This window comes from Nyctereutes procyonoides, unplaced genomic scaffold (genome assembly GCF_905146905.1).
Source record: "Nyctereutes procyonoides isolate TBG_1078 unplaced genomic scaffold, NYPRO_anot_genome, whole genome shotgun sequence".
In the NCBI taxonomy this organism is placed as follows: domain Eukaryota; kingdom Metazoa; phylum Chordata; class Mammalia; order Carnivora; family Canidae; genus Nyctereutes; species Nyctereutes procyonoides.
In genome coordinates, this window is record NW_026575042.1 from 44,323,751 (window position 1) to 44,348,307 (window position 24,557).

The 24,557-nt window shown below is 35.7% G+C and overlaps 1 protein-coding gene across 8 annotated transcripts in view; it reads right to left on the minus strand.

Moving 5' to 3' along the window:
- The window catches only part of HLTF (helicase like transcription factor), a 51,330-nt gene that overhangs the window by 3,758 nt on the left and 23,015 nt on the right, over positions 1-24,557 (minus strand). For 5 of the 8 annotated variants that reach the window (XM_055321171.1, XM_055321169.1, XM_055321170.1 and 2 more), the window contains exons 11-24: positions 23,977-24,056; positions 23,850-23,891; positions 22,902-22,991; positions 20,178-20,275; positions 16,058-16,201; positions 15,455-15,593; positions 14,116-14,251; positions 12,472-12,651; positions 6,785-6,909; positions 6,128-6,318; positions 3,939-4,064; positions 3,501-3,613; positions 2,964-3,144; positions 1,028-1,108 (exon numbers count right to left, since the gene is read on the minus strand). In XM_055321171.1, the coding sequence (XP_055177146.1) occupies positions 1,028-1,108; positions 2,964-3,144; positions 3,501-3,613; positions 3,939-4,064; positions 6,128-6,318; positions 6,785-6,909; positions 12,472-12,651; positions 14,116-14,251; positions 15,455-15,593; positions 16,058-16,201; positions 20,178-20,275; positions 22,902-22,991; positions 23,850-23,891; positions 23,977-24,056 (1,726 nt within the window). The remainder of the gene's footprint in view (positions 1-1,027; positions 1,109-2,963; positions 3,145-3,500; positions 3,614-3,938; positions 4,065-6,127; positions 6,319-6,784; positions 6,910-12,471; positions 12,652-14,115; positions 14,252-15,454; positions 15,594-16,057; positions 16,202-20,177; positions 20,276-22,901; positions 22,992-23,849; positions 23,892-23,976; positions 24,057-24,557) is intronic. The other 3 variants (XM_055321174.1, XM_055321172.1, XM_055321173.1) reach the window with 3 other exon arrangements.

Genomic DNA, 24,557 nt, shown 5'->3' on the forward strand with positions numbered 1-24,557 from the left:
TCACATACATCCTTAAGCCTATTTTGAAAGCAACTTGAAGTTAAAAGAATTCTAAATCCAGAATTCTAGTTTTATTTTTTTAAGGTTTTATTTGAGAGAGAGTGCTCATAAGCAGGGGAGGGGGACTGAGTGAGAGGGAGAAGCAGATTCCCCAATGAGCAGGGAGCCCAACACACGCTCGAGTCCAGGATCATGACCAGGATCATGACCTGAGCCAAAGGCGGATGCTTAACCAACTGAGCCACCCAGGCATCCCCAGAATTCTAGTTTTCTTAACCAGTTCTGAAGAAGTACTTGCATATAATATAATGCTCATTATATGTTCTTTTTTTTTTTTTTTTTTTATTTATTTATGATAGTCACAGAGAGAGAGAGAGGCAGAGACACAGGCAGAGGGAGAAGCAGGCTCCATGCACCGGGAGCCCGACGTGGGATTCGATCCCGGGTCTCCAGGATCGCGCCCTGGGCCAAAGGCAGGCGCTAAACCGCTGCGCCACCCAGGGATCCCTATGACACTGTTCTTATTAGCAAAGTATTAGACCTGCTAAATAAATTATGATGTATCTATTTGTGGATGTAACTGCACAACAGTGTGAAAGGTACATAATGCCACTTAACTGTACACTTAAAAATAGCCAAAATGATACTGTTATGTATGTTTTACCACTGGGAAAAGAATAGGTTTTATATGTTTATATGGTAGTCCCCAATATATACTATTAAGGGGGCAAAATATGTTGCAGAATATAATAAAGTATGATCCCACTTACCTTAAAAGAAATTTTTTAAAGGAGAGATGTATACATACAAATGAATCTATGTAAATCTATGTAAACAGAGAGAAAGGGACTTTGAATAACATGTAAAACTGCTGATGGTGGTCTCCTCTAAAGGAGATTAAAGCTGACCTTCCTATTTTGTTCTGCATAATTATTTTGCAATCTTGTAACATATTCATGCATTATTTATATAATCTTAAAAACCTTATCAACCTAATTTTAAAATAGTAGCTGGCTTAAAAACTCACTTTTGTGATGATAACTTCTTGCTTCTGGCCAAGTCTATGGCATCTGTCAAAGCACTGATCTTCAGCAGCCGGATTCCAGGCCTAACAAGAATATGAATTACTTTATTACCACCCTGATCTGGGAGTGTTCTGTACAAATCCTTTCATTTCAGTACTACTCATTTACTTTTTACAGACTCAAATTTTTCTCACCAAATTCAGATACATAACTGCTCTGAGAAAAAAAAAAATACACCTCCCCCGCCCCAACTGTGACAGCCACAGCCTCCTCCCCCATCATTTCACTCCACTGCTTCCAGTATCTAATCCAGTGCCTGATACACAGAAAGCACACAGCATGAGTGCCTGTTCTGTAATCACATAGTATCTTTTCTTTCCATTTTAAAATTGATCTGTCTGCTTAACGGGGGGTGGAGGGGAGGGTTACACATCCTCTTAAATGATTTAATATATATCAGAAAAGATCTGTAATTTGCAGAAAAAGGTTTTCTCCCCTTTTGCTGGTCTTTTTCTTTCACTTTCTTCCTTATCAAGAAGCAAATAACTTGCGTATCTGTCCAAAAATCATCATCTAAGATTACCCTCAGGTTAGTTAATATAACTTAAATACATGGCTACAATGATATATTTTAAATCTAACAATAAAATATTAAAACTCTAGCAAATATTTAAAACTTCATTCACTGAATTAGTAGTCCAGAGTGCCTACAGCTCTCTGTGCTATTAGAAAAAGGTACTGCAGGGATCCCTGGGTGGCTCAGAGGTTTGGCACCTGCCTTTGGCCCAGGGCGCAATCCTGGAGTCCCGGGATCGAGTCCCGTGTCGGGCTCCCAGCATGGAGCCTGCTTCTCCCTCTGCCTGTGTCTCTGCCCCCCCCCCCCCCTCTATCACGAACAAATAAATAAATAAATCTTTATTAAAAAAAGAAAAAGGTACTGTTCCTCTGTGGTGCTTCTCTTAGGTCACAGTTTGGTGAGTAAAGTTCTACAGCTAGGCCTATAGTGTACAACCACAAGTGACGATACTGTATTAGATGCTAAAATTTATCCAAAATATTCCATTAATGGTACTAGTTTCTTAAACTGTGATGCTGGACCACCTGTATCTGAATCACCTATTATCTGTATAAAAATGCTGCTTCTGGACAGCCCAGGTGGCTCAGAGGCTTAGTGCCGCCTTCAGCCCAGGGCATGATCCTGGGGACCTGGGATCGAGTCCCAGTCAGGCTTCCTACATGGAGCCTGCTTCTCCCTCTGCCTGTGTCTCTGCCTCTCTCTCTCTCTCATGAAAGAAGAAATAAAATCTTAAAAAAAAAAAAATGCTGCTTCCTGGGCCTCATCCAAGAACTCCTTAATCTCTGAGGACAGAGGTCAGAAATTACATTTTACCTAATTCTTTGCACATTAAAACTTTAGATCATTAGCATCATGATGGTAGCTACTTTGTCTACCTTATTTATAGCCAGATTCCTGGTGTCTCTAAGACTCCCTGACACAACGCAGGATTGTATTATTTGTTAGCCAAATGAATGAAACCATTACACCAAAGCATTACAGTTAATAGAAATTAATTCTATATACAGAGGTAGAAAATCACAGCACAGAAATTAAGAACATAGACCCTGATCCTGGTTTGCACTTTACTGTGTGATATTGGGCAAGTTATTTTACTTCTCTGTGCTTCAGTTTCCTCACCTGTAAAATAAGGACGATAAGACCTCACAGGGATCTCTCACAGGAATACTACAGGGATACTGTGAGAATTTGTTGATATATGTCAAGTGCTTAAAAGAAAGTCCTCAATAAACATTTTTATTATCTATTTCTAAAGTTTGTCTAAGAACTTTCAGTTACAACAATGAAGGTATTTACCAAAGTTTATTTAAAAAAAAAAAAAAAGCTTAATAACATACTGAAAAGTCTACAGAACTACTTACTGGATCCATTAAAAACACTCGAGAAGCTGCAGAAAGATTCAAACCAACTCCACCTGCTTTTAAGGACAGAAGCATTATAGTTGGAGATCCTGCTTCAGTGTTTTGAAAACACTGAATTGATTCAACTCTTTTCTTCTGTGCCATGGAACCATCCAAACGAGTAAAAACAAATCCAGAGGCTCTAATGGAGGGACAAAAGAGACAAGTAACACTTTACATACAATTTTTAAAATGTTAAGTAATTACACATTTCTTCATTCAAACTAATCCTTCCACTCATTTATTCAACTCATTACTGAATATTTATTCAAATATTTGCTAACCATCTACTACCATGTCACGTTCTGAAGTCAGTTTTTTTTCTAATACAGGACTTAATCCTTAAAATTCTATGCTCCCAGGAAATATTCTTTATTGTGACTACCACTTTAGACAGATGAAATGAATAGAACTGGTAGAACATTATTTTTTGCTCTCCAAATCAAAACACTTACATAAAATCTTTTTACTCACATTGAGAATCAATACTGAATTTACCTGAGCGGTGTTTCTATTAAAGATAGGAATGTTGTAAACTGAGAAACAACTAAACTTTTTATGTTGGGGTTCTTCTTTCTTAAGTCAATCAGTGCATGCATTAGAGCATTAATCTGAAAAAAAAAACATCAGGACACCCATTAGATTCCATTTTGAATGGGCAAAATACATATAACTTTTTTTTTATTAGAAAAGAATGGTCCTGCCCCATTATTTCCCTAAAATGCAAAAGTAAAAGACAACTAATGTTTTTAGAAATTAAGACGGAAAGAATACACTCAAACTGAAGTTCCTTGCCTCTTAAATCCACCACTATCAATAAAAATGTTAACACCAACCGAGTATAATATTCAAATGATAGGATTATAAGCAGAATTATTTTAAGACGTGGTATCCTTATATAAAATAAATACTCCAAATATTGCCCATGTGTATTACCTTTGAACTGGATGTCCATTCTGTATTAGACTTTTTCTCAGTGTCACATGCCAGTTCTTCCGGAGGACATTCTAATAAATTGTCTCCATGTATATCATTTCTGCATAAAGGACATTTAGCATGTGGCTATATAAGAAAAAATAAGATATAAGTTTATCCAAGAAACAAATATAAACTTCCCTACAATTTTTTAAAAGTATGGTAAATTCTATATCCTTAATAGCTAACATTAGACTTTTTTATTAGATTCATTCATTTGAAATAAATCTGTACACACTGAACTCCAAGCAGATGTAATATTCTTATGTGTTAAGTGGGACTGGGTAAAAAAGGGAGCATAACTTATGGTATGTCATCTTGACAAACAGTAGGAGTCCAAAACAAGTATTATAAAATAATTTACCCTTAAACATGGGTTTGAACTGCAGAGGTCCACTTATATGAAAATTTTTTTCAATAAATACAGCACAGTAAAATAAATGGATTTTCTCTTATGATTTTAGTGTTTTCTCCAGTTTACTTTATTGTAAGAATACCATATATAGGGATGGCAGGCTGGCTTAGTTGGAGGACATGCAGTTCTTGATCTCGAGGTCACGGAGTGTAAGCCCCACATTGCATGTAGAGATTACTTAAATAAATAAAAACTTTAAAAAGAATACCACATATATAACATAAAAATATGTGTTAACTGTTTATGTTATCAGTAAAACTTCCAGTCCACAGTAGGCGATCAGTATTAGTAAAGTTTTAGAAGTTAAAAGTGATACACAGATTTCAACTACACAGGCAGTCAGCATCCCTAACCCCTCCCTGCATTGTTCAGGGTTAACTGTACTATTTGCAGACCAGTAAAGAAACCATGAATAACAGTATCTTAAACCTAACTACAACACAGCACACTACTTGGAACTGTCTTTAGAAGGGAAAAATGTCCTTCTTAATAGCTTATAAAGCTGGTCTAGACCTGTTAAATCCTATCAGGCTCATTCAAAGCAGTATTTGTTGTGTCCATTTGTACCAAGACATACTAATAAAATATCTCCTAAATAACTATACACCAAATAACATTGTAATAAAAAAAAATTCTGAAACTGAAGCTGTTAAAAGTCAATATAGTAAGGTCACCTTTAGGGATAAGGTAACTGACTAGACGGGGACACAAGGAGACAAAAGTAGTAGTTATGTGGATATGTTTACTTCATAATCAACTGTACAATCATGATGTTTTTTCTATATGTATACCAATGAAAATGTTTTTAAAAACTCTACCCTCAGCTGAAAAATTGCTTAAACATTATTCCATTCCAAAAAACTCTACCATAAATTAGAATCCAGACCTACCTTATCCAATAGCCAATAAAACACATGTAGCAAAAAGCCACACTCAGACATGCTAGAAATGTATAATACCACCAGACTCTAAACACTTAAGTTAAAAAATCATGTTAAGTATCTCAAATTTTTATATTTTAGATATTTTGGATAAATAAAAATATTAACTTCATCTGTTTCTGCTAGAAAATTTATTTAAGATTTTATTTATTTATTCATGAGAGGAACAGAGAGAGGCAGAGACACAGGCAGAGGGAGGAGAAGCAGGCTCCCTGCGGGAGCCCACTGCAGGACTCGATCCTGAACCCCGGGATTAGGCCCTGAGCCAAAGGCAGACGTGTTCAACCCGAGCCACCCAGGCACCTGTCTACTAGAAAATTTAAAATTACCTTTGTGTCTCACATTACTGATCTATTTATTGGACAGCAATGATCTTAACAATAGAACTAGGATATTGCCTATGAACATGCCTCCAAAAGTATAGTGTCTTTTATGGTTTTGTTTTTTTTAAAGATTTATTTTTTCATGAGGGACACAAAGAGAGACAAGAGACATAAGCAGGAAGAAGCAGGCTCCTGGAGGGCAGCCTGATGTGGGACTCGATCCCAGAACTCCAGGACCATTCCCTGAGCTGAAGGCAGATGCTCAACTGCTGAGCCACCCAGGCATCCCGTCTTTTTATGTTTAAAAGGACTTAATTAAAAGAAATATATCACTGACATAATTAACCATAAAAGGTGCACTAGTGAATCCAAGTGCAAAACTCCTTATAGTCTGTTGGACTTAGGTTTTCATTACACTCAAGACTGACCAGTGTACCCAAACACTGAATCTGTACCTAGGATAAAACTAACCTGCTCATTCTGAATGACTTGGCAAATACAGGGTTTACAAAAGACATGTGCACAATGTGTTATGACAGGAACCGTTAAAGAATCCAAGCAAATTGCACATTCTTCATCAGAACCTGAGCTCAGAATTAACTTCATCTTCCTTATTAACTTCTTTCGTAGTTCTTCAGGTGTATCATTTCCTAGAGAAAAGGCTGAAAAATTAATTTCACAGCACTATTTGTAATATGACTAGACAAGCTAATCTTCCTTATATAGGAAAAAGTTTTTATAGTTTATAGTCTTTATTTAGGCTTTTACTATCTCAGGAAAAAAACATAGTTTAAATTTAAAATTCAGAAGCTAAAATAGTAGCTAACCCATATAATATATACCTTACACAAAAGCATCATTAGAATCTGCACATACTACCACAGAATAAAAGGCAGAGCCAATTCAAAATGGCAATCTAAGAGTATCTATCACTGGAAATCCTGGAAGACATCATTATTATTCCATTTCATTGGTAAGAATTTGTGGGTATGTTCCAGTTGTGTCCTATTCCAAAAACAACGTCCATTTAACAAATAAGACACTATATTTAGGGCATAAGAAAATTTCTCATTCTGATTTAAAAATCCCTAACAAATATAACAGTGTAAACAAGCCATATCTACTTACCTGAGGGACCACTGGAAGACACTGCATTTGTAAGAAGGTGAGTATGACAACAAATCTGCCGCAGTCTAAGCAAAAGCCCCAGGACATCTGCATAGTGTGCAAGGACAGTCCCTTCATTAAAATACCTAGAAGTAAAAAAAAATGTTAAATATTATGAAGGCCTCTAAACAATATTATTCCCTATTCTAAAACAGTGGAATAAAAATGGCATTGTTCTTCTCTGGAAATGACTTCAAAACAACGGAGAACAGAAAAGCCCAACTACCTTTAATGGAACCACAAGAGATTTGCAACAATAAAGCAAAATACATGAGAAATGGTTACCAATTGCAATAGAAGTCAGATAGGGAGATGCTGAGAGAGACGACTGCAGATCTCAAACAGACCTGCTAAAGCACAATTCTTCAAAATAGATGGCATGCCCTGAGGGAAAAATCATCATCTTTCATGTGCAAAATTTGACAAAAACAGAGTGCCCGGCTGTGGTCTGAACTTGCAAGGATAAGTTTTACACCAAGAAGAGAAGGCAAGCTAAGAAAACACAACAGACCTACTATGTTTTCAGGAAAGATTATGGGCACAAGATTCCACATTATAAGGAACCCTACAGCTTCTGACCTTTGTTGTATAAACACAAATAATACCTAAAAAAAAACTCAGATATAACCCTGAGTCATAATTAAATAGGATATTTCCTATTAGTCTGGGCCACAGCTATGCCTCCTCTTCCCCCTTCATATTAACTTTTTGCAAATAGCTAGGCCAGAAAGAACTCAAGGCATTCAAATATAATAATCAGCAAAGATCAAAGAAGGAAAAAATGGCAATGAAAGAAAACTCACCAAAAAAATATTGCCAAAGAACAAATAAAAATTATGAGCAAGGATAATGCCATGATTTACTATCATGGCAAAATAACAGATGAAAAATGAGGTGCTACATCTACAGCTCAGGAGTGTGAAGAAGAAGAGTGAACCATTAGAGAAATCAAAGTGACACTGAAATCAGCATAAAAGAGACAAACCACTGTGGAAAAACATAGGAAAGAATGTGGGAAACAGAAGAGATAAAAAGTAAAACAAAAAGATGTAAAAAATTAGCATAAAACGATACCCATGGAAAACAAAGAACATCCAACACATAAAGATAAAATAATGAAAGAGAAAACAACATTTAAAAAAACTTTACAGGAAAGAGAGAGAGAGAGAAAAAAAAAGCAGAATCCACAGATTTCAATGGTACCACAATGTTCCAGAAAGAAATCAACAGAGAGAGGTATTGGTCAAATTGTTAGACTTTAAAGAAAAACATAAAATAAAATCATGTTTTCAATAGAAATATTCAATAGAAAGTACAGCAGAATAATGACAATACAGGCTTCTGAAGGAAGAATGGGTGATCCAAAAATCATATACGTCTATCACATTATTTAAGTACATTAAGGCAATAGAAAAAGTACAGCTTAATGATTAGGAGCACAGACTCTAGAGCTAGACTGAGTTCAAAACCTGGCTTTGCCAATTTAACTGTGAAACTTTGGGTAGGTTTCCTAACTCGTGTACTCAACTTCTTCAGCTTTAACAGTGGCATGGTAGTAACATATACCTCACAGGACTGTCATATTAAAAAAAAAGTTATTAACACATGGAAAACAGGGCAGCCCCGGTGGCGCAGCGGTTTGGCGCCGCCTGCAGCCCAGGGCATGATCCTGGAGACCCGGGATCGAGTCCCACATCGGGCTCTCTGCATGGAGCCTGCTTCTCCCTCTGCCTGTGTCTCTGCCCCCCCACCCCTGTGTCTCTATGAATGAATAAGTAAAATCTTAAAAAAAAAAAAAAAAAACATGGAAAACATTTAGAATAGTGCCTGGGCTATGGTAAGTAATATTTATATCTATCTAGATGTATATATATCTGCTATTAGTAATTGTAGTACTATGTCAACAATTACTTCTAAATATTCAATAATATGGGGATCCCTGGGGGGCTCAGTGGTTTAGCGCCTGCCTTCGCCCAAGGGCGTGATTCTGGAGTCCCAGGATCGAGTCCTGCATCGGGCTCCCTGCAGGGAGCCTGCTTCTCCCTCTGCCTGTGTCTCTGCCTCTCTCTCTGTGTGTCTCATGAATAAATAAATTTTATTAAAAATCTAAATACATAAATATTCAACAATACAAAGAAGAGAGAATATGAAGTTGAACTTACAAGCTCTAGAACCAAACTGCCTGAATTTAAATACCAGCTCTGTCATTCACTTGCTGTGTGACATAGTATAAGTTACTTAACTGTTCTGTGCCTCAGATTCTTCACCTAAAAAATGTTGGTAGGTAATTATTATACTAAGTTAGATTATTGTTAATTAATACATATAAAGCAGTTAGGTTAGCTTAGTATGGGTAGCTTAGTCAGGCGTGCAACTCTTGGCTTAGGCTCAGGTCATCACCTCAGGGTCCTGAGATCCAGCTCCATGTTTCACTAACTAAATAAAATCTTAAAAAAAGAAAAAAACCAAAAACATATAAAGCACTTAGATGAATGCAAAACACCTAGTATGTGCTCAATAAATGTTGCTAAATGTATTATATATTAAAAAGAATACTTTAAAAATAACCTATATATTTTCTAAGGATTCAATAAAGTTATTCCTTTAATCTTTCCAAACAGATTAACCTTCACAGTCTATTCCCTGACACGGTCACTTACTACACTAGTAGTCAGCATTTCCATTTAACAAATCTCTTTTGAGAAGGACAAACAGTGTATGTTCTCATTCATTTGGGGAATATGAATAATAGTGAAAGGGAATATAAGGGAAGGGAGAAGAAATGTGTGAGAAATATCAGAAAGGGAGACAGAACATAAAGACTTCTAACTCTAGGAAATGAACTAGGGGTGGTGGAGGGGGAGGAGGGCGGGGGGTGGAGGTGAATGGGTGACGGGCACTGAGGGGTACACTTGACGGATGAGCACTGGGTGTTATTCTGTATGTTGGTAAATTGAACACCAATAAAAATTAATTTATAAAATTAAAAAAAAAAACAAACAAAAAAAAACAAATCTCTTTTGAGTACCAGACAATTAGAGTAGAAGCCTCCTCCAACCTCACTAGCCACTCTCTAGAGTCTCACTAGACCTCTTCTCTAACATCACTCACTCTTGGTGATCTCATCTAGTCTTGTGCTTTAATTGCCATCTACACGTAGGTGACTTTCAAATATACATCAAGAACATTCCCATAAACTCTAATCTCATATCTGACTACAAGACATCTCCACTTAGAAATCTCAGAGGCATCATACAATCAATGGGCCCAAAACCGAGCTTCTGTTCTTCCCTGAAAAAACTGTTCCTTTCTTAGTCCTATTTCTACAAATGGTAATTCCAACCTTCTAGTCATACTCATGTGAAAAACCTGGTGCTGGGGAGCCCTGGGTGGCTCAGCGGTTTAGAGCCGCCTTCAGCTCAGAGCCCGGAGTCCTGGAATCGAGTCATGCATCGGGCTCCCTGCACGGAGCCTGCTTCTCCCTCTGCCTGGGTCTCTGCCTCTCTCTGGGTCTCTCATGAATAAATAAATAAAATCTTAAAAAAAATAATAATGAAGAAAAACCTGGTGTTATCTTTGACTCCTCTATCACTCCTCATACACCATATCAATTAGCAAGCTCTTCTGGCTTTGCCTTCAAACTATAACAGAATCCAGCCATTTTTTACACCCTTCATCACTACTACTACAGTAGTAAAACCACCATCATCTCTTAGTTTGATCACTGCCCACTGTTCTCTTTATTTATGCCCTTACTCCTAGACTCTAAATCTTATTAACACAGCAGCCAGTGATCGTTTTAAAATATTAAGATTACATCACTTTCCTAGGTCAAAACCCTTCAAGGTTTTCTAATCTAATAGAATATAAAAGCCAAAGTCCTTGAAATATGCGGACTGTCTTATGAAACCATCGTGTACTCCCACTCCAATCTCTGACATCATCATGACATCTTGCTCATATTATCCAGACACACTTACCTCTTTGTTGCTCTTCAAACTCACCAAATATACTCTCAACCTCGAGCCTTTAAGTTGTTGTTCTCTCTGCCTGAAATGTCTCCCAACTCCAATGTCTTTTACCTTTTAGATCTTTTCCCACAGAAACCTTCTCAGAAAGGTCTTCCGTGAATACCCTATTAAAAACTGTGTCAGCACTCCCTATCCCCTTTCTCTGCTTTAAATTTTTCCATAAAATTTAATTTTTAAAAATTGTCTCTTCCCTGCATTAAAGTATAAACTCCTGGAGGGTGGAGATTTTGGTCTATTATGCTGTATCTCAGTATGTGTTACACAGGCACATACTAAATTTTGGTTGAAAGAATGAATAAAGGAACTTTCAATCACCACTGTAAGATTCTGAACTCTGAAATAACTTGCTTAGTTAGAAAAATCTTTTTCAATCTCTCTAATTGCTGTTAAACCTGCTTTGAAATTCAATGGAAGTTCTTAAATTTGAACTTGAATTTATTTTCTCAACCCTCTTCTGCTTTCACTTGTTTCCTACTCATTCTGGTTCCATGGGCACTCACATCAAACATGTCCTTGCTTGAACTAGAATTTCTCACTTTCTACCAACCCCGATCCCTTTATAACCCTACTTTATCAGTTCCTATTCCCAGATTTCACATGTTGTTTGGTAAGTCATATTGACTTCTATATATATCCAACACTATGTGAAGCCTATCTACCACTCTAAGAACTTACAACTTATTATAATGGCTGTAAATCCTGCTATCTTCCTCAACTTCCCACCACCTTTCTCTGCAGATACTCTTGTCTCTTATTTCACTGATAATACTCTTTATCCCTTACTAGGCTTCATTTTTCTTCATCAATTTGCTTTATTTTCTTCTCTACCTATAGTCTCTTCCATGTTCTCTTCTCAAGGCAGTTAACCCAAATAAAATGCAAAAACTTGACAGAGCAACCAACTATCAATCCTATGTACCAGTCTTACTTCCATCTTCCTCTTACAAACTTCATGAAAAATGGCCTAACCCTACCTACTGCTACTACTTCCTTAGAATTCCCTTATTCCTACAATTTGGTACACGCTTCACTATCCTGGTGAAACTATGTTAAGAGTTTACACCAGTAACGTCTGAATCACCAAATTAAACAGCTTTTCTAAGTCTGCATTATATGACACTACCGACCATTACCTCTTTCTTGACTATGCGGTCTTCCATGGGATTCTCCAACAGTTTTCTTTACTTTTTTTCATAATTCTGCCCTTGACAGAATCTTCTACAATAACTTCTCTTTCCTATTTCTTAAATGTGAACATTTCCAAGGTTTTGGTCCTTAAATAGGTTTATTATCTCTTTATATGTATACTTCTCTCAATGTTTTTATCAATTTCCATGACAGAGAGCCAGGAATAGAAGTGAGCAAAGTCTTCTGACTAGTACTCAGAACTTGCCATTTCACATATACTTTTCATTTTTTCCTAACTTAAGGACTAACTTGGTAAATTATAATACTATTTCATTTACTTCAAATACGAATTTGTAAAAAAGGAATTTAAATAAAGAAGCAAATTAACTTTATACTTCAGACTTTACTAACATTTCTAAGAAATATTATTCAGTTAAATAGGAAAGAAAATAAAAATTATTTTCTAAAATGGCTTTCTTTTTTCCATACCTTCCAATAGTAGCTCTGCCTTCATTTTTCACAGACTGATAAATTTTTCTCTCTTCATCTGAAAGTGTAATGTGCTGAATAAATACTTTACGTTCTGGTAACTCCAAAACAGGTTTGCCTTTAATTTTGCTTGTCTTTGTTCTTCTAAGAGTAATATTTTTAATCAGGGATTGCAAACGCCTAAGTCAAAATAATACAAATAATTACATAACTTTTTACTTCTATATAAGTTGATTCAACAAAGACAAAAAAGAATATTTTAATATATTACTATTTAAGAACCTAAGTAAAGGTTTTTTAAAAAAAAAAATCTTTTGAGTCTTACCCAAACTGATAATCAGACATAAATTCTATCAATAGTTACAATAATGAATTCCTTGACCTCAATTCAATACCTGTCACAGTTTAATCTTCTTTTATCCTGTATTTTTCTTACTTCTCCCCATTTTTGTTCTTCTAGTCACTACCTTTACTTCTTCTGTCAACGACATCATCCAATATTCAACATTCACACTCTTAAGTACCAACACAAAGTAGAAGGCATTATATTATACTAAAAATCATAAAACTATGAGGAAAGATTTTACCTTCGAAAAGGTTTTTCAGGAATATGAAAATCAAGGTACAAAAATCAGTAATTTTTACAACGTAACAATGGCAAAAAGATTAAAACATGATGTAACAACTCAAAAGAGGGAGAAATACCTTCTAGGTTCTACAACCTTTACACTCCCTTCTCAGTATTAAAAAAAAAAAAAAAGGCACATCAATTAAGGTTTTTCCCGACACTGAAATATAAATACAATTTCTTAAATTAGAATTTACATAATTGGTTCTGAGAATCAAGCAGTTTTGCAGATGAGGCTGGTGGCTGTTGAACCTCCTCCACTATAACCACAGTAAGAAACACATTTTACTCCATCCAACAAACATATATATATAATATACACATAAACACATAGACGTGTAACAGAAACCTTTCACAAAACAATACTATGTGTGATGCACTCTATTTTCTTAAATCTACTATTTCATTTCCTTTTGTAATGCTACCTACCATCTTTATTATGATTTCACAACCTGCTAATGGGTACCAAACTCCAAAAATCACTGTTCTAGGCAAAAACGTTAAATCACATATTAGCCTAGTACCTTGTGAAATGGCTATGACCAAGTTGAATTTTATCGATCTTCATGAGAAACCATTTTCTTTAACTCTTGCTGATAGCAGTGTATGTCATACTGTTCAATTACCACTATATAAAGTGATATAAGGTAAGTTGTGAAAATTTAATGCATATTTGTATCCTCAGAGCATATAGTTTTTTTCTGTCATTGTTTCATCAATTAATGGTGATTTCAGGGGCAAGAGCAACAGAGACCATAAAGCTCTCCCTTTCCTTTCAGTTTGACTAAAATCAAAGAAAGGGAAGGCTTATTATGTTTTAGTGGTAGTTAGAAATCCTTTTCTCCCCAAACAAGAATCACTAGAATTTGAGAGTCAAAGGCATTAAAGCTATAAACACTTTTGGGAGAAGAAAGCCAACATTGAAGTTAAAATATAGTAACTGAAGTGGGCAACTGGTTCAAGCTATTTATAGTTATTAGTTGCTAATATTAATCAGTTTTCACGAAATTGCTTACCTAAGTCCTCCTTCATCTCCCATTGTGACAGGACGCTGTATTGTTCTATGCCACCATTCTCTATCAAGAAATGGTTTAAGTTTTAAAAAGGAAAGAAGAGACCACAAGTCCTTTAAAGAATTCTGAATCGGAGTACCTAAAAATAACAGAACACTGTTGTAACCCTATCGTGTATTCATTCAGAAAATCCATCTGACCCAATCAGAGGAAACAACAGTTGAAAATGGGCATTCTGAACTAGGCACACCCACTATTTATCAAGGTGTAACTACAGTCCTTTGTTAAACACATGTGTAATCTCAAAGTACAGTTTTGCTCTAATTTTTAGCTGTCACTTGCCATACTAACAAAGCAAAAGACCACAGGTCCGGTAAATTCAACCTTTTCCTTATCCAAGAACATTAGCTTGCTTTTATTTTATTTTTTAAAGGTTTTACTTATTTATTCATGAGAAAGAGAGAGAGAGGCAGAGACATAGGCAGAGGGAGAAGCAGGTTCCATGTAGGGAGCTGGATGTGGGACTCAATCCTGGGTCTCCAGGATCATACCCTGGGCCAAAGGCGGCGCTAAACCACTGAGCCACCCAGGCTACCCCATTAGCTTGATTTTAAGTCAGTTGTATTACAAGGCGCGTGGGTGGCTCAATTAAGCATCTGCCTTTGGCTCAGCTCATGATTCTGGGGTCCTGGGATCGAGCCCCGAGTCTGCTTGTCCATCGACCTCTGGCCCCCTGCTCATGCTCTCCTTCTCACCCACACTCTCTCTCTCAAATAAATAAAATCTATAAATAAATCGGCAGTATTAGTAAGAAGGAAAAAAATAAATCCTTTTCCTCATATTCTAGAAGTATCACAATTAGGAAACAGGTTTGGCTTCAAGACGAGAAACAGAAATCAAGATTCTCGTTGGAAAATTAAAGTGTCTAACAAGGGACACGTAGGTGGCTCAGTTAGTTAAGCATCTGTCTTCTGCTCAGGTTATGATCCAAGAGTCCTGGGATCAGGCCCTGCTTTGAGCCTTGTATCAGGTTTCCTTGCTCAGTGGGGAACTGCTTCTCCCTTTCCCTCTGTGCACTCTATCCTTCAAGCAAATAAATTTTTAAAATCTTAAAAAAAAAAATAGTGTCTGATGAATCTCCAAAGTTTAAAAAAAAAGTCTAGTGATTGTTCCATAAACAGACTAGAATTCAAATGTTGCCACAGCATGGGCAACTATGAAAAACAAATCAAAATATTTTATTCAATGACTTCTATGATTAAATATGGAACAAACTTTATACCCACATGAAGTTTACAAAGTTACCTCACCTAAACTTACTTAATAAGTATAACCCTTTTACCTGTTAATACCCATCTTCTTTCTGCTTCTAAATCAAGTACAGCTTTTGTCTGCTGAGCATTTGGATTTCGGATGGCATGTCCTTCATCCAGAATCACTCTGAGCCACCTTATGCTATGTAATGGACTATCACCTTTAGTCTGAAATAAATGTTTCATGTGAATTAAAACACAGGGAATTAAAATAGTACTTCATGTAATTTTGTAAATATAAGTTATTAATTTTTAATATCAAGACTTACTATGTGGTAGATACTGCTTTAATCATTATATACATTAAGTTGTTGAATAATCGAAAATTTATAAAGAATTATTTACTCCTATTTTGCAGATGAGAAAACTGAAGGATCAAGGCTGTGAACTATGTTGTTCAAAGTACCACAGCTAGGAAATAAACAGGGCTAGCTTTTAATCCTACATAGTCTAGCTCTCTACTCAGACTTTGATTCAATACACTGAGCTAATTCTGCTTCAGATTAACACTGTGATGAAAGAAATATTTAGGAAGACAGAAAGAATATGAAGTCTGAATTTTAGAACACATTAGAAATCTGAAACCTATTTCTCAAATTCAACTTCTGAAATATAAGTCTCAGCATACTTACTCCATAGTCATGAGTTAAAATGTTGTATGTAGTCAAAACAATATCCTGTTTTGAAAGCAAGGCTGGGTCTCTTATACGATCAGGACCATAATAAACATAAAAATTCAAGTGTACATCTGATTTTATATGTTGTCCAAACTGGTCCTAGAAGAAAATTAGAAATATTAAAAAAAATAAATAGATTAGTATCATGTTTCATATAAAAAAAGTACTGTCATACTACTAAAACTACACTAGAAATATTTAAAATAATAAATGGTTTTAGTGTCATGTTTGATATAAAAAAGTACTGCCAAACCAATAAAATTACAGAAAATCAAGTTTCCTACAATCTAAACTAAAATAACAGTAATAATACTAATTATTGTTTTATTGTCAGGAAAATGGACATATATGTAATAATAATACATTATATAAATTTTCCCTGGCCCTATCAATGAGCAGCCACTTCATTTTTAGGAGGAAAACAACCAAATTCCTTGAAAATTATAATTAATTTTTAAAAATGTTAATATTTTAACAGGATAATGTTTCCAGTTAATAAACTTCATCATATAAAAATTAAACTGTAAAAGAGCAACCAATATTTTCAAGAATGTAGGCAGAGATTCAAGCATAGTATCCACTTTCATTCATTTATCACAAGCCTACTATTTTGCCAGGTTTTATCAACCAGAAGAGTAGTAAAGCTAAAAAACAAACAAACAAACAAAAAAAAACCCTGGTCCCAGCCCTCTCTGAAGACACAATCTGTTTAAAACACATGACATTGTGGGTTTTTTTTTTTTTTTTAATCACGAAAACAACAGATCTGAGAGATTTTGAACAGGAAAAAACAAATCATGAGTAGATTGGAAAAAAAAAAAAAGATACTAGAGAGGAGCACCTGAGTGGCTCAGTGAGTTAAGTGTCTGCCTTCAGGCTCAGTTCATGATCCTGGGGTCCTGGGATCAAGCCCTGCATTGGCTCCCTGCTCAGAGGAGTCTGCTTCTCCTTCTTCCTCTGTCCCTCCATCCCTTTCTGGCCCTCTCCCCCACACACTCCCACCCTGCTTCTGCACTTGCTCTCTCTCAAATAAATAAATAAAATCTTTATATTTTAAAAACAAAGGATAGGGGATCCCTGGGTGGCTCAGCGATTTAGCACCTGCCTTCAGCCCAGGATGTGGTCCTGGAGTCCCAGGATCTAGTCCCACCTCGGACTCCCTGCATGGAGCCTGCTTCTCCCTCTGCCTGTGTCTCTGCTTCTCTCTGTGTCTCATGAATAAATAAATAAAATCTTTAAAGAAAAATAAAATAAAAACAAAGGATACCAGGGAGACAAAGCTGAGAATCTCTTAGGTGAGAGATGATAAAGCCCTAAAGTATCAGAAGATCAGAATGGGAAGGACAGGTATGAAAGAAAGATACCAAGAAAAGGGGACTGATGGGACTTGAGGACTAATTAAATATGGGATATGAAAAAAAAGGGAGTAGACAAGCTTCTGATACTTAAAGTGAGTGCCTAAAAAGAACTGTGTTAAAGACACAAGGAAGTTTTTTTAAAAAGGGGGGGGATTTTAAAAAAAGAAGGGAAAAGTGGGTATAAAATGAGAAAGAGGGATCCCTGGGTGGCGCAGCGGTTTGGCGCCTGCCTTTGGCCCAGGGCGCGATCCTGGAGACCCGGGATCGAATCCCACGTCGGGCTCCCGGTGCATGGAGCCTGCTTCTCCCTCTGCCTGTGTCTCTGCCTCTCCCTCTCTCTCTGTGACTATCATAAATAAATAAATAAATTTAAAAAAATAAATAAATAAATAAAAAAAATAAAATGAGAAAGAAATGGGGCGCCTCGGTGGCTCAGTCAGAAGTATCTGACTTAACTGGGCTCAATCCAGAACTCCAGGATCATGACCTGACCTCAACCCAGAAGCTTAACCAACTGAGCCACGAGGCACCCCACAAAATTCTAATTCTTGACCAGGAATCCATATATGCTCAATCCATATATGCTCCCTCATTCCTTTAAAAATCAGTTTTTCCCATAATCTCATTAGGCAAGACTGCCAGGGCTTGCTCTACGAAGTTTCTATTATCAAAAATTTTGGGGATCCCTGGGTGGCGCAGCGGTTTGGCGCCTGCCTTTGGCCCAGGGCATGATCCTGGAGACCCGGGATCGAATCCCACGTCGGGCTCCCGGTGCATGGAGCCTGCTTCTCCCTCTGCCTATGTCTCTACCTCTCTCTCTCTCTCTCTCTGTGTGTGTGTGTGTGTGTGTGTGTGTGTGTGTGTGACTATCATAAATAAATAAAAATTAAAAAAAAATTTTGTTTTCCAAATACAAAATTATAATGAAATGCTGATCACCCATTTTTAAAATATATATCCCCAAGCAAGCTCTTAAAGAATCACAGTTCTATTTATAGCCCCGATAATACTTGTAAACCTCACTCCGAAACAGTCCTTCTAGTACCCATGTACTGGCCTTCCCAAAATGCATTGCATCTCAAAACAGAATACTTTTGTTGGAATAAAAAAAAGAGCATTAATATTTAGCATTAATATAGAATTAAACCTCCTTTGGTACTAAGAAGAAAAAATCAGAAGAGGGTTTAATTTTTAAAAAAACATATATACCAAAAACTTAAAAAGAGAAGAATCAATAAAGGCAAGAGTACATAAAAGTCAAGAAGAAAGTAAAGAGGCACAGAATTTGACAATTAGACAATAAAGACTCTTTTCCAAAGTAATTTAGATAGTAAGTGGCAGAAGCCAGATTACAAGTTAAGGAATTAGTAAATAAAAGCACACAGTGGAAATTAAACCCCAGGAGTATAACAGTGAAGGAGAGGATAAGAATAACAACTTAAAAACAAAATCAAGAGGAAGTATTTAAAAAATAAAAAAGGTCTGAGTATGGGCAGCCCCGGTGGCTCAGTGGTTTAGCGCCTGCCTTCGGCCCGGGGTGTAATCCTGGAGACCCGGGATCGAGTCCCATGTCAGACTCCCTGCATGGAGCCTGCTCCTCCCTCTGCCTGTGTTTCTGCCTCTCTCTCTCTCAATCTCTCTCTCTGTGTCTCTAATAAATAAATAAAATCTTAAAAAAAAAAAAAAAAGTCTGAGTATGTTTCATGGAAAAGCCAGTAGGAAGAGACTAAATAACCAGGCAGAGAAAAACAACAGATAAAATGCAGAGATGGGAAGAAATGGAATCCAATGTACAGACTAAGGTATGGTCTTACAAAAACTAGGACCTCTTCCACCTCTGAGATTAGAGGAGGAAAAGTGAGATTAGAGGAGGAAAGGTCAGGAGAGATGCAAATAACCTTGGACATGGCAAGAATAGAGTTCACATCCAGTGGCTTTTATGTTCACAATGCTTCCAATAGAGTCATTATTTCATTATAACATGCAGCCTGAAGCTCAAACTGGCAAAGAAACATAACCAAAGCTGCTCCTTACAAATAACATATAAAGAGGTTCCATTCCAGTATAATGTTTTAGAATAGAAAAGCAATCTGGAAGAAAAAAAAAAGACAAAATTTTCTGGTGGGTAGCCTTAAAATTAAAAGCACAGGCTCAAGAATCAGAATGTTGGGAGACTGTATCCTAGCTCCATCATTTATTAGCTGAACAATCTTTACTCAGTTATTTAATTTCTGTGTGTTTCAAACTGATCATCAGAAAAGTGAGAATAGTATTTGTGAGGGCTAAATGAAGAAAACTATGGAAAGAGCTTAGGGAAAAACTGAACACACAGGAGCTCACTAAATGCTACAAGTTGTTAAATAAAACAGAGAAGTTAGGGTAGTTCCTAGAAAAGAGTCTCCAATAGTTCATAAATATAGCAGAGTCTTAAATTATATACCTCTCCTACCTTGTGGGACAGAAATGACAGAGGAAGAAGTACAAACCTCATCTTGTAACATTTAATTAGGTTTTCTTTCTCTACTATAAATCTCCAAAGAAGAATTACTTCAATTCAGCAAATAAAACCCCAATTCACCTAACAATTATTTTAACTTAGACATAAAGGGCTGACCTAGCACATCTTTCCCAATGAATGACTCTAACATAATACTTTTTAATCATACAAGACTAAAACATAAATTATGTAACATTTTTAAAAGGCTGTGAAGACTTACAATCCAGTTGCTTAACACAGAAAGTGGACAGATGATCAGTGTTGTCCTTGGTCTGTCTTCACTATCAGTTTTCTTTGAACCCTCCACTGCAGATGCTCCTGAAAGAATCAATCAGTTGAAACATCTTTAAGTTTTCTTCTCATATATATGAAGTCAATAAAGAGATGACAAAATGTGCCTCTATGAAGAGAAATTAGAAAGAATTAAAATGAAGCAAATTTGTTTCCAGCCATGATGAAGTTAACAGGAAGTGGATTTTACCTTGTAACTTTAAACTAATAAAAATCCAGTGATTACTTACGGGGGGGGGGGAGATAGACAATTGTGATTGAGAGAAAAAGTCTGGAATATCTCCTGATACGTACTTAAGTTCTTCAGTTATTCATCAAGGTAACATTTGTTTTATGCAGTTTTTGGAATCTGTACTATAGTTACTGTTGTAACTAGACTCCAAGATGGCCCCCAATGATACCCACTTTCTGACAGTCACAACCTCATACAGTCTCCTCCCACTCTAACAGGGTGACAAATAGTATATGGCAAAAGTGGGGGTATATCACCCCAGAGATTAAGTTAGAAAAGATGCAGTTTCTGTCTTAGGTACTCTCTCCTACTCTCTCTCTGATTACTCCCTTTGAAGGAAGCCAACTGCCATGCTACAAGGAGACTCAAGTAGCCTGTGAAAGGACACGCTACAATTTTATTTTCCATTCCCCTGCTGGACAGTATTTACGTTATTTTTTCATGGGTCCTTCTACATACCTCAATGATATATCTATCTTCATTATATTTGGCTCAGTTACTCACTATGGTAATTTATATTCTCATCCATACCACATCAGAGTTCTTGTTATTTTACGACTTTGCCTATATGTGGCACTATGAGATTTTTATTTTTATTTTTAAAGATTTTATTTATTCATGAGAGACACAGAGAGAGAGGCAGAGGGAGAAGAAGCAGGCGCCATGCAGGGAGCCCGATGTGGGACTCAATCCCGGGTCTCCAGATCATGCCTTGGGCTAAAAGCAGGCACTAAATCGCTGAGCCACCCAGGACTGCCCACTATGAGATTTTTAAATGTTTATAAATGTAACAGGTAAAATGGTATCTCTCTGTTCCTTTATTTCCCCAATGACTGAATCTGCACATCTTTCCCTATGTTTATTGGTTATTTGTTTTCTTTCTTTAGAATGCACATTTGTATTCTTAGTGGCCACTCTCCTACTAGTTTGTCTTTTGTCAATAGATTTGTAGAGATTTCTTTTACACATTCCAAACACTGATCCTTTGTAAGTTACACTTACCAGAAATACCTTCTTCAGTCTTAACATTTTTCACCTTATTTACAGTACACTTTGATGCACAGTAATTTAAAATGTAGTAGAATTTCATCAATCTTTTCCTTCTGACTTTTATGTCTTATTTAAGAGAGCACTATCAGTTCTGTCTCCATTCACTGATTGTTTCTATTCTCTTTTCTTCCAGAAATGTGCTTATTTTTTTTCACAGCTATGATTTTTTTTTTAAAGTTTCTTCTATAATGGCTATGTGCCTGCAAGAACAACTTTCTGTGTGTGAACTTAATTCTATCAAAATTCTAATTCTATCTCAACAGAAAATTCCACCTTTCTTAAAATTTCTAAAATTTGGGTCAAGTATTCTATTTAAAATGCCTATATTTTGGGGATCCCTGGGTGGCGCAGCGGTTTGGCGCCTGCCTTTGGCCCGGGGCGCGATCCTGGAGACCCGGGATCGAATCCCACATCGGGCTCCCGGTGCATGGAGCCTGCTTCTCCCTCTGCCTGTGTCTCTGCCTCTCTCTCTCTGTGTGTGACTATCATAAATAAATAAATAAAAATTTAAAAAAAATAAAAAATAAAAAATAAAATGCCTATATTTTCAATTCTACTAGTGCTTGCTTCGGCAGCACATATACTAAAATTCTATTAATTGTCTGATTCTTAGGCCACAAGTTGGCTCTTTTTCATCATTCTGTGTTGGGTCAAATATCACCTCCTTAAACAGGTCCCTTTCAACAATTTTGATTTCATTATCCTCCTTTATTTTACTCACAATGCTTAATGTTTAAAATTACGTGTTCATTTGTTTAGGTTTCCCCATCATTAGACATAAGCTCCATGAAAACAAACTTTTGTCTGTTATTATCCGCAACACGTAAAATATAGGAGACTAAGGTACAAAGATACAATAACCTATCCCAGACCTCCGTAACCCTAGAATTCAACCTCTTCCCTTCTCACATATTTAGACTGTCATGCAATGTTTTCCTATTAACTACAAAATATAAAATTATAATAAAGCTCACTAACATTCATAAGTGAAAAACAAATTCTACTCATACCAAGAACTGAATCATTATTATAATTTAAATAAACTAAAATGAAATTAGGTTTTAAAGAGCTATCGATTATTCTAGGCCTTCACTAGAAAAAAACAATTCTGCTACTCAGATGAGTAAAGGACCTCTTTCCATCATATTTTTGACCTAATTAAAATAAATAGAATAAGAAAAGGTTCTAGAAGAACACATCAACATGCACTTCCAAGGAAAATGGGTTTTATCTTTTTATTTCTTCTACCTTCTGAACTTCTTGTACCATGTTCTCATAACTTTTGTCATTAAAAATTTTTTACATTGAAAAACAACAGCTAAAAAACAAAACAAAACAAAAAACAAAAAAAAACCATGAAGATTTACTGACCCTTTTTCAACATTCTCCTTTTTGTTGCAGGGGTAGATGAAATAAGTGCACATGCAAACTCTGAATCTTCTTTAACTTTAGAAGATCCTGCTGAAGTAAAAACCACAGAATCATTAAGATATTTAAAAACTAATTTTCTCTTGTGCTTATTAAATGCAGGTACCACCTGAAGATAGGAAATAAAAATACTTCCATACTCTAGATTTTAAAGAGCTTAGATTATTAAATAAAAACAAAATATCTAGTGACCAATATCTGCCTGACACTAATAAGCATATTATTCCAGCTCAAAGAAGGAATGTAGTCACTTGTCATAAAGTATTACTTCTCTAGAGGAAAAGATATGACAGTAGGAGCAGCCATATGCAAGGGAACTCAGCTTTCCTACAGAAGAATATTTTCAAGGAAACAGGTATTTGACTTCTAATGAGGAGTCTGACAAATATTTAGATAAGCTGGTGATAATGCGTTATTTTTCAAATGGAATACAATTTCTCAAATAATTAAAAATACAATATGATCCAATTTACAAGAAAAAAAATAAAGGGTTATATAATTTAAAGATAAAGGAAAAAGTAATGATCCTCACTGTTGTTTTTACATCTGTATGGTAATGCAAACAATATTACCAAGAAGGCACTCCTACCCAACTTTTGTAAAATTTTAATTTAAACATACGCAAATAAGGTTTTACTGAAGTCATTTTATAAAGTAGTAAAAATTACTTTGTTTAGTTTAAATATTTCTTTTAATTTGAAACTAATCTTTCAATTTGCCTCATTCATTTACCACCCTTGATTAGCTCCATGTGTAGTTCAAATGTAGACAGCAGACAAGTTTAAGACCTATTACTAAAGAATTCTAAGCTAGAGAGATATAAAAAAACTATGGGGTTTTATTGTAATAATCTTTAAGTGTAGATTATGGATACTAGATTTATATACATACCTTTTACTCTTTTAGTCTCAGACTGTACATTCTTTAGTTTGCCTACAACAAAACCAAGTACAAACATGGTCACACTAGGAAATTAGAATATAAGACACATTATCAAATCAAATTCATTTCACATTACCTTTCATTTTCTGTGGCAATTCACTTGTTTCATTTTCCTCTGAATCACTGCTTTCATTGTACTGGACAGCAGTTTTTCTTCTAAAATAAAGTATACAAAAATTTTTTATCAAAATGAAACAAAATGGGATATGAAAATATAGGTTTAATACACGTAGCACAAATGTTTGTGTTGCCTGTTTTTTGAAAAAAAATTAAAGAAAAATTTGCCAAATGAAAGTAAAATTAGCTAAATAAATTCTGCTTTATAAGCAGATGCATTTACTATACAAAATACAGTACCACTATTTATTAAATTTGAAAAAGTTAACCATCTTAATAATCATTTTAATACGGTGTTTAATATTTGGCCATTCAAACAAAACACCTATATAAAACTGAACTAAAAAAGAAACAACTCTTATCAAAGAAAATACTTTTAGTATAATGAAATGAGCAGCTAAGAGAAAAAATATAATTTGCTCACAATGAAAAATCTTATGTATTTTGTGTAGGAACAGTACATTTCAGTGGTGAAGCACCTAAAAATAATGGACTGCCTCGTCAGGCTACCTAGATTCAAATTCCCATTCCACTACTTAT